The sequence below is a fragment of the Dipteris shenzhenensis genome, chromosome 13, assembly GCF_047967505.1.
Source record: "Dipteris shenzhenensis isolate YYH24624 ecotype China chromosome 13, Dip_SZ_1.0, whole genome shotgun sequence".
NCBI lineage: Eukaryota > Viridiplantae > Streptophyta > Polypodiopsida > Gleicheniales > Dipteridaceae > Dipteris > Dipteris shenzhenensis.
The window spans coordinates 30,397,818-30,410,880 of NC_141608.1; the positions used below are offsets into that span (position 1 = coordinate 30,397,818).

The window sequence follows — 13,063 nt, forward strand, 5'->3', positions numbered from 1 at the left end:
TACAAACACACTATAATACATATCCTAGATTTTGCTAAACCTGCTCCGATACCATGATAAGAGTGTAGGATCATGCTAAGCCTAGTCGAAACACACGAGTTATATAAGAATAATGGAGGCTCAAAATAATCAAGGAAAGCCATGAGACTAAGACAAGTTGGACACACTCAACCAATCTATTGCAATGACCTTCTCAACTGTACAATGAGAGGCTTCATTTATAGGTAGCCTTAGGATCCACTTTACATATCATCATTCCACTTTTCTACCTTATCTCACCTCATCCTTATCTCTCCACAACTCATCATTATCTTGTCAATCTTTCTCATCTCTCTAGACCTTGTTCACATGCTTGTGTAGGAACCATTCTCTCAACACCTAGTCTTTTTTACTTGATCTCTTGACTGATTGAAGTTGATTGATCTTAGATGCCCTATGATATAACCAACAAGTCGGATCCTATCTTAGTTCATAGCTTTGAAGCTCTATTTAACTGGTTTTTGAGTAAGATGCTCCTCGACATGTTGTTGCCACTAAAGGATCTCAAGAGCTTTCCATCCACTTACAACTTGAGGAGTGACAATGTAGAGAATATCTATCATAGGAGTTTTTAGAATACTGCAAGAGCACAGAACCTTGAGACAAACCATTGCATTCAAGACTCCAAAATATAATGGTTTTATTAAAAGAAAGAATAGAGTAGTCCATAAGTACTTGATGCATGTTGTAGATAAAAATTAGGAAACATCTTGTGCAAAAGTAGCAAACATTGACGAACTGCTCATCAAAATGTGCACACAAGGATATGACACAAAAAGAGGAATGGAAGCCAATGGTGAGACATCTCTAAATATAGCATATCCCATATTAACAAAGATTAAAAGGTCAAGTTTGAAACAAAGGGTAAAATTTGCATATTCATCGGATGCACAAATGAGGAGGCATATAAGTTGTACAAATTTGACAACTAAGAAGAGATTTTTTAGTTGGGATGTGACCTTTAAAGAAATACCAAAAGGTAGTCAATGTTATAGTCAAGATCTAGGAGATGACATGCATTTGAAAGACAATCCAAATAGAGAGTTGGAACAATTGGATGATGCAGTTGCACAATGGTCTCAGCAATCTATTGCAAAGGTGCAATAGGATCTTTCTTAAAACTTCCATGTTTTCTATCACGCATCTCATAAAGCATTTTTTCCTTCTTGAAGATTTTTCATTACACAAAATTTATTTCCACTCTTATGCCTCCACAAGTACACTCTTACACTTTGTATAATCTGGATTTTGTATAAATATCCCATGAATTGTGCCCTCAAAATATTGTGATTTTGAAGTGATAAATATGGATCCTTTCACCTCATGAGAATGAACCTTTTCTCTCTATTTTTCAATCCTTAGTCTTGTTTCTTTATCTCCACCTCTAGAGTGGCATTGGTCTCTCCATGGGTCTCCCCTTGCTTTAATTGAATGTCTCTTGCAATTTTTATTATGCATTAGTGTCCTTACCAAATAATTCTTGGATTCCATTCAAGAACAAAAAGACAAATGAGAAGTTTTAAGCCACACCCAAAGGCATACACAATGCATTAAAAAGGCAAGCGTGAAAAGTGACAAAGAAGAAGAAATAAGGAACGAGATGTTTGAACTTTGAACCATTGTTAGCAGCTAGGATATACAAGTTTTGCATGGATGCTAGCTTGAAGATTGAGAAATCTCATGCTGCCAATCGTGAGTGCCACCTCTCTCCTCACATAATCATGTGGTTATCTATTTTATATTTTAAAACTATCTATCTATATGTGCATTTAGACACTTCAATACACAAATGAAGACCAAAAAGCTAGGATGGTGAAGATGAAATAGCTTAAATTGTGACTTTGGAATATGGTGGACAAGGCGACATCAAATCTCGTCAGAGGAGAGGAGAAAGGGCACGTTATGAAAGTGTGTGGTTAAAACTGCATGGATTGGTAGTGAAGGCAGCAAGTGTAGTTTCAACAGGAGCAGTGGAGATATGTACACATGGACGAATGCAAAGCTATGAAAAAACAAGGATTTAGAAATTCGTAACAAACTGATTTTCTCTTTCAAAGCTAAACGATTACTAATGGACTTATGTCATGGAGGGGAAAAAGGAGAGAAATAAGGATGGCTATTTTGGATGTTTTTCTCAACTTGAGAAGTAGAATCCAACATACATATCCATCTCTACTGAGGCATAGGTTTGCACAGACAAGTCTAGAACTGTTCAAACAATTACGACTAGTGAACTGGGTTATCCTTTATCGTGTACTTGTTCAACTCAAAATCTATGAAAATCTAGCTGACTATATAGAGACACCAAATCATCTTTCGTGAGACATGCATTGCACAAAGTTCAACACTTCTATTGATAGATACAAGTTGGGCCTTCCTCTTTTATAGGGACTAGAAAGGATCGAATGATGTTACCTATCCTCTAATGGCTACTAAACTCATCATAAATTGAGAAAGCACCTAGAGACTATAGCTCAATGCTAGAGAGAAAGAGGGGGGGCCGGGGTGGTGAGGGGGGGTAGACAATTCAAGTGTTATCCTTGTCTTGAGATCTCTATGTTCCAAATTGCATGAACTATTGGTTTTTCTTATATATGCACACATCGCCAAAATGCATGCAAGGTGCTATGTGTATAAGGAAGTAAATGTTTCTTGGAGATGTACTTTGTTTTGGAGAAAGTGTGCCACCTCTCTCCTCACATAATCATGTGGTTATCTATTTTATATTTTAAAACTATCTATCTATATGTGCATTTAGATACTTCAATACACAAATGAAGACCAAAAAGCTAGGACGGTGAAGATGAAATAGCTTAAATTGTGACTTTGGAATATGGTGGACAAGGCGACATCAAATCTCATCGGAGGAGAGGAGAAAGGGCACGTTGTGAAAGTGTGTGGTTAAAACTACATGGATTGGTACTGAAGGCAGCAAGTGTTTCAACAGGAGCAGTGGAGATATGTACACATGGACAAATGCAAAGCTATGAAAAAACAAGGATTTAGAAATTCGTAACAAACTGATTTTCTCTTTCAAAGCTAAACGATTACTAATGGACTTATGTCATGGAGGGGAAAAAGGAGAGAAATAAGGATGGCTATTTTGGATGTTTTTCCCTTGGAGGAGCTTGATTTGGACGTTTTTCCCTTGATGCATGACATAATGATCCAAGGGGAATGGAGGGGAAATGAGAGAGAGCTATAAGGAAAGGTCACATCAATGGTAGAGAAATGTGACATCAATGGCTCTCAAGAGTGTGGGAAATAGCAGCTTGAGGTCTACAGCATGGAGTGCTATTTCCCATGGTCCCACCCTATTTCCCTCCTATTTCCCCTCTATTTCCCATGGTGCATTTGCACAGCATAAGAGAAATAGCTATTTCTCACGTATTTCCCTTCCATGACAAGGCCCTAAGCACTACCCATACAGGGCCATGGCCAAAAATTATATATATCAGCCTCATCATATTCGATTCCAAACTCGGGATCTTGCAACTTGAGAAGTAGAATCCAACGTACATATGCATCTCTACTGAGGCAAGGGTGCAAGAAAATCTTTCTTAAAACTTCCATGTTTTCTATCATGCATCTCATAAAGCATTTTTTCCTTCTTGAAGATTTTTCATTACACCAAATTTTTTTCTACTCTTGTGCCTCCACAAGTACACTCTTACACTTTGTATAATCTGGATTTTGTATAAATATCCCATGAATTGTGCCCTCAAAATATTGTGATTTTGAAGTGATAAATATGGATCCTTTCACCTAATGAGAATGAACCTTTTCTCTCTATTTTTCAATCCTTAGTCTTGTTTCTTTACCTCAACCTCTAGAGTGGCATTGGTCTCTCCATGGGTCTCCCCTTGCTTTAATTGAATGTCCCTTGCAATTTTTATTCTGCATTAGTGTCCTTACCAAATAATTCTTGGATTCCATTCAAGAACAAAAAGACAAATGAGAAGTTTTAAGCCACACCCAAAGGCATACACAATGCATTAAAAAGGCAAGCGTGAAAAGTGAGAAAGAAGAAGAAGTAAGGAACGAGATGTTTGAACTTTGAACCATTGTTGCGGCTAGGATATACAAGTTTTGCATGGATGCTAGCTCAAAGATTGAGAAATCTCATGCTGCCAATCGTGAGACATGCATTGCACAAAGTTCAACACTTCTATGGATAGATACAAGTTGGGCCTTCCTCTTTTATAGGGACTAGAAAGGATCGAATGATGTTACCTATCCTCTAATGGCTACTAAACTCATCATATATTGAGAAAGCACCTAGGAACTATAGCTCAATGCTGGAGAGAGAGAGGGGGGGAGGGGGGGCCGGGGTGGTGAGGGGGGGTAGACAATTCAAGTGCTATCCTTGTCTTGAGATCTCTATGTTCCAGATTGCATGAACTATTGGTTTTTCTTATATATGCACACATCGCCAAAATGCATGCAAGGTGCTATGTGTATAAGGAAGTAAATGTTTCTTGGAGATGTACTTTGTTTTGAAGAAAGTGTGCCACTTCTCTCCTCACATAATCATGTGGTTATCTATTTTATATTTTAAAACTATCTATCTATATGTGCATTTAGATACTTCAATACAAAAATAAAGACCCCAAAAATTATATATATCAGCCTCATCATATTCGATTCCAAACTCGGGATCTTGCAACTTGAGAAGTAGAATCCAACGTACATATGCATCTCTACTGAGGCATAGGTTTGCAGAGACAAGTCTAGAACTGTTCAAACAATTAGGACTAGTGAACTGGGTTATCCTTTATCGTCTACTTGTTCAACTCAAAATCTATGAAAATCTAGCTGACTACACAGAGACACCGAATCATCTTTCGTACCACATGTGTCTATGTCAATTTTGTTGTTTGGAACTCTCATGTCTTCTTTGTGCTTTCTAAGTTCTCACTTTGATGTGTTGCTATATAAGTGATTGTAGAATTTAGCACCATAGGACAACAAACAAGTGGCACACGAGCCTACAACACTGCCCCCAAGTGGCTAAGTGGCTGAGTACTAAACTGCTCTTTCAAAGGGCTTCCAAAATAGTAAGCTACAGCTCTGCCCCTAACAAACACGTAGGGGCCGTAAAAAGAAAACCCATAAGCATTTTTGCAAGTTTTTTAAAGTGGTTTATATGTAACGTTTTCATACGTAATATCATTGGGCGGTAAAGATTTCTCTTCTGTTACCATAGCCCGGTAGCTACGCTTAGATTACCAGACGACAGCCTCCGATTCTCCGAGCCCGTTTATTTTTTCGGATCCCATTAACTCGAAAGGAGTTGATCCTAATCTATCTTGCGAACAACGATATTGATTGATGATTAATTTACGGGCCACCAGTTATGACAAGCATCACCCATGCTAATGTCTTTGCAACACCCATGCTAATGTCTTTGCAAGAACTCGTGATTTTGGAACGCAGAGCATTTAAGAGGAACGTCCCAACAAAAAAAGAACGTCAGAGCTGTCCAAAAGCTTGCACTGGAGTCTTGCGTGCACTCAAGGAAATTTTGCCTTCTTCTAACATTGTTTGTTCCGAATCTCATTTGATAGGCTTCAAAATAGACTTTTTTGGTGTGAGATGTAGGATGTCACCTTGTTCAGTGAGACCAACTAAGAAGTGTTTTTCCATAAGTTAGTAGGCCACAAGTCTACCGTGCACAGGTGTCGGACTGTAGACCATATACGAAGTATGTTATTTCTTGCGCTTTTGGCTCTTCCTCAGAAGGTTGTGCAAAAGTTTGACATCTGCTTTATACAGAGTTATTAGGCATTGTGAACTAACTACATTGCAGACTTAAAACCGCCATGCTCCTCCCAAATCATCTCCAATGTGCTTGTTTACAATGTCGATTGACGTACGCTAGTATCGTATCTTCTCTTGCTTCTCTTTAGGTTATGAAAATGGAATTCCAGAAAAGAATTTTTCGTGGTACCATATGTTGTTAGCCTGTCTAGGTATCTGTCGTAGTCCTTCGTCTCCTCCTTTCTTAGTTTTTACTTGCAAAAGGACAAGCATCATGTACTCATGGGTTGTGGTTGGGTCTTGTTTTGATGTTCATTGCATGTGAGCATGAAGGTGATTTGCTATAATGATGGCAGTTAGCATAATACAGCTTGTGTGTGGACATTTTATGATGATTTTTTACCATGCTCCGTTGCAGTGATGGGTTGACTTGTAATGTGGATGGAGGTTTATCTTTTGGCCTACTGTTACAGTCTTCCAATGCAATCTCTCGATGCATCCAGTCATAATCTCAGTGTCATTGATTCTCTCCTTAACGAGAGTAAAAATGTACATTATCGAAATAACAATGGCATTTTACCTTGCACAAACCAAAATTAAAATTTTCAAGGCTACAACTGAATTTTAAAAATATCTGCTCTCGCACGAGCCAAAACTTTGAAGTATCATCAGAAAGGAAGCAAGCACCGGGAGATTTGGAAGACACAGTTTGTGTCAATAGTACAACAATCCACATGTGGACTTTTATACATGTAGAACACGTCGGTAGCATGTGCACACTGCACCAAGGCACATGTGCACATGACATCCCTTCTTGCTAAATTCTGACGTGCATCACCTCCTTTTATGGTTAGTAAAAAGATCATGCAATATCACATTAATTTTGTTAGAACAAAGGCACCCAGTTCTCCATGAAACTAGGCTCTCAAAGGATAACTTCAAGCTTGAAGAAATAGGTTCAAGCCTTGCCCACAATCACACGTGTAAAATGACCATAAATATTTGTAAACCCAAGAAACAACATAAATTTAGCGTAGAACTTCACTATATTACACATGACTACTATACATGCAGGCCCTAAAACAATATCTAAGGAAATAGTTCAACCTTTCTGAGAGTCATGTTTGTTTACATCCCATAAATGAGCGAGGATGACTCCATAAATAAACAAGGCTTCTCTTTGTTTTGTTTGTTTGCTTTCTTTTTAAGGTGGGGCTGGTAATTGTTGCAGGATTGCCCAAAAGTCAACAGCAGGAGATGTCATTTGCTGACCTCAGCAAATATCTGACAAACCCTTAGTATCACCTAGATTTGGCACTCTAGAGAATAGTCTATGTTTCAAGCATTCAGTCTTAGGGATTGTAAAATCGGTAGTGAATTCAGCAACCAACTTTTGTGTCGAATGTGCCAATGCAAATTCCAATCTCTGCAATATTTAATAAACTTCAGCATTCAACTCTTTAGAGTTGCTTCAAACGTCAAGGGTATCCCCACACAGCATGTAAGCCTTGCTTTCAAATGCTCATCCAGTATGCTTCAGACATTTTTAACTTTCTTAGCATGCACCAATATCTCCTTTTGAGGCTTAGTATACCCCACTAGTCTAGTTGTGAATTATGATGACATCAGAAATCAAACTTCTTGGCATACTTATGCCCAATGAAGTAGTACTATGTTGATTGTTCAATCCTACATCTGTTTGATTCATCACAGAAAACAGTGAGAAAGTGATTCCACAGCTTTCTTTAGACAGGACGTCCCCACATCACTCATCCTTATAAACAGGAACTATGTTGCTTTCCTAACAATGTTTTCCTGCCTTCCCATGTTGTATATAGGCTTCCTAGCACTACCGCAGGGCAAGTGATTTTTTGTTTCATCCCCACAATCTCTTGCCAGTGAGCTCCCTCGCATGAGACCACAAATAGGACCCAATTGCCTGATCCTTCAGTCAGCAGGGTGCACGAGGTCAATAATGAGGAGCCCAAACCATGTGGAACCTCACCAAGTCCGTCAACATTATGGAGCATGGATGTGCAATCAGCATCACACAAAGTCTCGTAGTATTGGGACCACCTCTTGGGGCATTGCATGAAGCCCAAGCCAACAGCTAGGTACATAGCACGTGCAGGCATTAAGATGAGCACTCACCCAACCGCGTGGCCTATCGTTCTGGGCATCTCGTTCAGGCGTCTCCATATAACACACGTTGTCAATATCAAAGCTGTGCATTCCTCACAGCTTTGACAACGACACCCCATGTTATACTGAAAGTCCTGAAGGAGATGCCCATATTGAGGCATCTTCCATACCCTCAGCTGACTTCAACTCTAGAACTAAGTCCACGGACGGTAAATAGCCTTTCCCCTTCATAAACCTACTTAACCTTTGTAGCTTTACCTGGACATCGTCGCTTTGTAGACAGGTTCTCTCCCCCACAATAAACTCATGCATGCTGTTCTTCACTTCAAGCCAGGCCCTACCAGGCTTCTTTGCTGCACTAGCAAATTGTCTCAGTTCTTCTCTTTTGTCCACGTCCTTGCACATGTTGGCATCAGCATAAATCTTGAGCATGAGTGCATGTGTAGAAGCATCGGTAGAATCCAAGTGGACAATTTGATCAAAACATTGTTTTGCAAGCTTAACATTGCAATACGTTTTGCAGCCATTGAGCAAAGACCTCCATACAAGTATCCCTGGTGATATTGGCATACTACCAAGGAAATCTTCTGCTGCAGTCAAACAACCAGCACGAGCAAGGAGGTCCACCATGCAGTTGTAGTGCTCCATGCTAGGGGTAATGCCATGGTCTTCCTTCATAGACTGAAAGTACCAATGCCCTTCCTCAAAGAGGCCAGCGTGACTGCACGCAGCAAGCATATTAGTAAATATCACATCATCTGGTTTTAAGCCTTCTTGTTGCATGTCTTGAAGAGATTGCCAAGCAAGTCTGCAATCACCATGTGCAGCATGCCCTGCAATTATTGCTCCCCATGATACCACATCTCGTTTCTGTAGTTTACAAAACACTACTTGTCCTTCCTTCATGATTCCACATTTCAGATACATATCAACAATTGTGCTCCCAACAACTGCATCAACCTCAAGTCCACTCCTGATGATCTGGTCATGTACCAGCCTGCCCATCCCTATGGCTCCTATGCTGCCACATGCCCTCAGTATGCACAAAAATGTAACTTTGCTTGGCTGTATGCCTCGTTGTTGCATTTTTTCAAAAAGTGTCAGAGCAGAAAGGTCATACCCTTGTTGTACATATCCTGTAAGTATCGTAGACCATGAGACACAATCTTGATTTGGCAATATATCGAACAGAATGCGCGCATCCTCTAGGCGCTCACATTTCACATACATCCCAACAAGGGCGTTTTCAATTACCTCATTTAATTCAATTCCACTTTTAATTATTGAGTCATGTATTGATCTGCCCTGTGCTATTTTCCCCATCTTGCCACATGCTTTCAAGATGCACGAATAAATGGATTTGCTAGGGTTTATACCCTCCTCCTGCATTTTCTCAAAGAGAAGAAGAGCAGAAAGCACAGACCCATACTGGATATGCCCTCCAATCATTGCACCCCATGATGCTGCATTACGATAGAGCAATTGCCCAAAAACCTTGTGCGCCTCATCTAGGCACCCACCTTTGGCGTACATGTCAACAATGGTGTTACCCACGACCACATCTAGCTTAAGTCCACTTCTGATAATGAGATCATGTATACACCTCCCTTGCCTTATGGATCCTATGATACCACATGCTTTCAAAATGCATGCATACACAATAAGGTTCGGCACCACTATGCCTTCTTGCTGCATGTCTTCAAAAAGTTCCAGGGCTGCAAGGCCATGCCCCTGCTCAGCATATCCTGCAATTATTGCACCCCATGAAACATCATCTCGAATTGGCAATTTGTCAAACACTCTGTGCGCCTCCTCTAGGCTTCCACATTTGGAATACATATGAACAAGTGCGTTCCCAATAACACCATCTGGTTCAAACCCACTTTGAACAATCTGCCTATGAATCAACTGGCCCTTCACTACAGTGCCTATGCTGCCACAGGCTATTAAGGCACACAAAAGTGTGACCTTTTCTGGTTTAACACCCTCCCCTTGCATTTTCTCAAACATTTCAAGAGCAGAAATACCATGCCCAGCATGGGCATAGCCTGCGATCATTGCACCCCAGGATACCACGTTTCGATTCGACATATTATCAAAGACCTTGCGTGCCTCCTGTAGATTGTTAAATTTTGCATACATATCCACAAGTGCATTTCTGACAACTACTGCTGATTCCAGTCCGATATTGATGATCTGGTCGTGTAGAAGCCTGCCGTGATCTATGGCACCTAAGCTGCCACATGCTTTCAAAATACACGAGAATATAACCTCATTTAACGTCATACCATCCTGCTGCATTTTCTCGAACAGATCAAGGGCAGGAAGATTGTACCCATGTGCAACATATCCTGTAATCATTGCACCGCATGACACCACATCTCGATTTGGCAATTTGTCAAAAACATCACGTGCCTCTTCCAGGCTCCAGCATTTGGCATACATGTTGATAAGGGTATTCTCAATCACAACATCCGATTTGAGTCCTGCTCTCACGATCTGCTCATGTATCCACCTGCCATGACGTAGAGCTCCTATGATGCCACAGGCTTTTAAAATCAACAGATATGTTACTCTATCTGGGGTTATACCATCTTGCCTCATTTTGGAATATAGGTGAAGGGCCCTTTCACCTTCTTCAAGCTTCGTATGAGCTGATATGAAAGCATTCCACGTGTGCACGCTTGGCTTTAAAACCTTGCAGAATACTTGGTTTGCTTCAAGCAAGTTGCCACACGAGGCAAACAGGTGAATAAGTTTATTCCCCAAGCGGGCAGCCGAATCGAGTCCATTGCCGACTATAATTGCATGCACTCGCCTAGCAGCTGCCAAGTCTTTTCTACCAGTGCATACCCGCAGAAGAAGGGAGATAACATTTCCACTCACAGGAATCCCCTTCTGATATACTGCGTACACAGCCTGAAGAGCCGCTTCTAGTTGCTCCTCGTGCAACAAACGTTTTAGCGATTCGGCGTTACCAGGATGATCAACCCATCTTAAAAGCATGTCTCAAGGATGCCGAGACATCAAAGAAGAATGAACAAAATGACAGCCGCCGCTTCCAGTTGCTTCTCGTGTAACAAACGTTTTAAGGATCCAGTGTTACTAGGATGATGAACCCATCTTGGATATAAGAGTAAAAGCATGTCTCAAGCTTGCAAACGGATGATTGTGAGACAGAAAGAAGTACGTGTAACAAAGGTTTAAAGGATCCTGCGTTACCAGGATGATCAACCCATCTTTGAGATGAGGGTGAAAGCATGTCTCAAAGAGGCGTTGCTCGCAAAACGGATAATTGTGAGACATAGGGCGTATGAAACCTGCAAGGTGACCGTGAATTGTAGAGGGACTACAGGGTACATGGTGATTATGGAGTAAAACAGAGTTGTTCACAATGTGATGATAGTATGGTGGATAAGGTCGTTAGTTTGCATTCCAACTTTTTGTGGGTTCTGATAAGAGATCAGAAAATATTGTTATCTGAATGGTTGTTAAGCTTGCATTTGAGCGTTTTCCTTCATTGAGATTTTGAAAAACGTTGCCACCTTGCTCGATTAGAGGGGCCAATAAGGGTGTTTAGAGACTAGAGCCACCCATGCCCAATTGAATGCATATGGGCCTTGCGTTTCCTGTCCATAATCCGTGGGCATGCCCACGGTGGGTAGTTTATAAACACCCTAAGCAAGCCTTTGCCAAAACAAACAAAGGCAGTGGATCCCCCAGGAGCTAAAGTTATTTCAATCCAAAGCCAATAAAAATCATGCAAATTTTGGCTCATTTATGTCACATTTTTACCCCATGTGCATAAGAGCATTCGGTGAGTGGCCTTACATGCCTCTAAGCTTCATTTTGAACCAAACTTTAGGATTTGATATTGCTATACCATATGTGATCACGCACAACAAATTTCAAAATCTCCTGCGTTAGAAAGTTTGATATGCCATATTGTTGGCCCCTCTACGCTAGCTTGCACTTACACATTTTGGGTAAGTTTAGAAGAGAAAACCATCAAAGGTCGAAGGTAGGAGGCACAATGTCCAAATGTCGTTTTCTACTTGAATATAAGAACAAGGTATGTTAAATGTTTTCTAGAGAAGTATTAGCCGCTCGTGATATAGTCTTATAATGATAACCTAGACTCAAATCCTAAAACCCATGAGTGGGTACATAAGATACTTGAATAATGAAATCTTTTTTGGAATTGCATATTATGCAAGAGCTTGTCATTAGTGCTGAAATGTGGGTAATCAATGTAATATGAAGATGTCATTTCCTTGTAATTAGATTGTATTTATAACAAGGGCACGATATAAATGTTATTGTATTATTGATGCATAAATTAGCAATAGAGTACAGTCTTCAAGTGATTTGGGTTATAGTAGAAATACTTTAGCCGTGGAGTTGGCCAGTTTTTTTATCAAAGAACCCCCTTGAAAAAGGAGCACCTAATGGGCTATTCTACCATTCTCACCCTTGAGAAAATATGGTAGCCTAAAATGGGCGATCGTGCTCTAAACTTTGTGGAGAAAATTAGCCCGTAACTTCATAAAATGCTTACCTTGATGCAAGTAAAATTACTAAATGATGTAAAAAATATATGATAATTATCTAAATCATGTCTTGTCATCTGATTTGATATGCTGCATGACCCAATTTAGATTTGTCAATCAAAAGATATGGGTTGTCAAATTTTGGTGGTTTTTGGTGATTAACATAGATTTTTCCCACAAAAAAAAAAACCATGGTTGCCCAGCTTTTTGTCCCAAACTCAAATGAGTGCCTAATTTCCTAGCGTTCACCTTTAAAAAATCATTGGAGTTGGCTACACTATTCAGGGTATTGAAGTGGTTTTGATCACCTTGCTCAGTATATCTACTATAAAAAGAGCAACTAGTTGAAACACTTGTCTTAATCACTAAGGTGACTAATTCATTAAGCTACAACTCAGGAGAGGTTAGTCACTCAATTCTCAACTAAAATAGAGATTCATATGCTATGGCATTGATTGAAAAAGTACTTAGTTATCTTTGATGGACTCCACAGATTAATAGCCTTGCATAAATACTCATGTTAGAAATAGGCATGGAGTGAGTCTCATGTCTGGATAGACATTGAGCAATCA

General features: G+C 40.0%; 1 protein-coding gene across 1 annotated transcript; it reads right to left on the bottom strand.

Moving 5' to 3' along the window:
- Window positions 1–8,061: 8,061 nt before the first annotated feature.
- LOC147895279 (pentatricopeptide repeat-containing protein At2g33680-like) lies at window positions 8,062–10,947 on the bottom strand. Its single transcript, XM_087383443.1, has one exon. It carries the CDS (start codon window positions 10,945–10,947, stop codon window positions 8,062–8,064), a length of 2,886 nt encoding a protein of 961 aa, XP_087239569.1.
- Between the last annotated feature and the right edge of the window lie 2,116 nt (window positions 10,948–13,063).

Coding starts and splice junctions, on each gene's coding strand:
- LOC147895279 (XM_087383443.1), bottom strand. CDS start 10,947: ATGCTTTTAAGATGGGTTGATCATCCTGGTAACGCCGAATCGCTAAAA.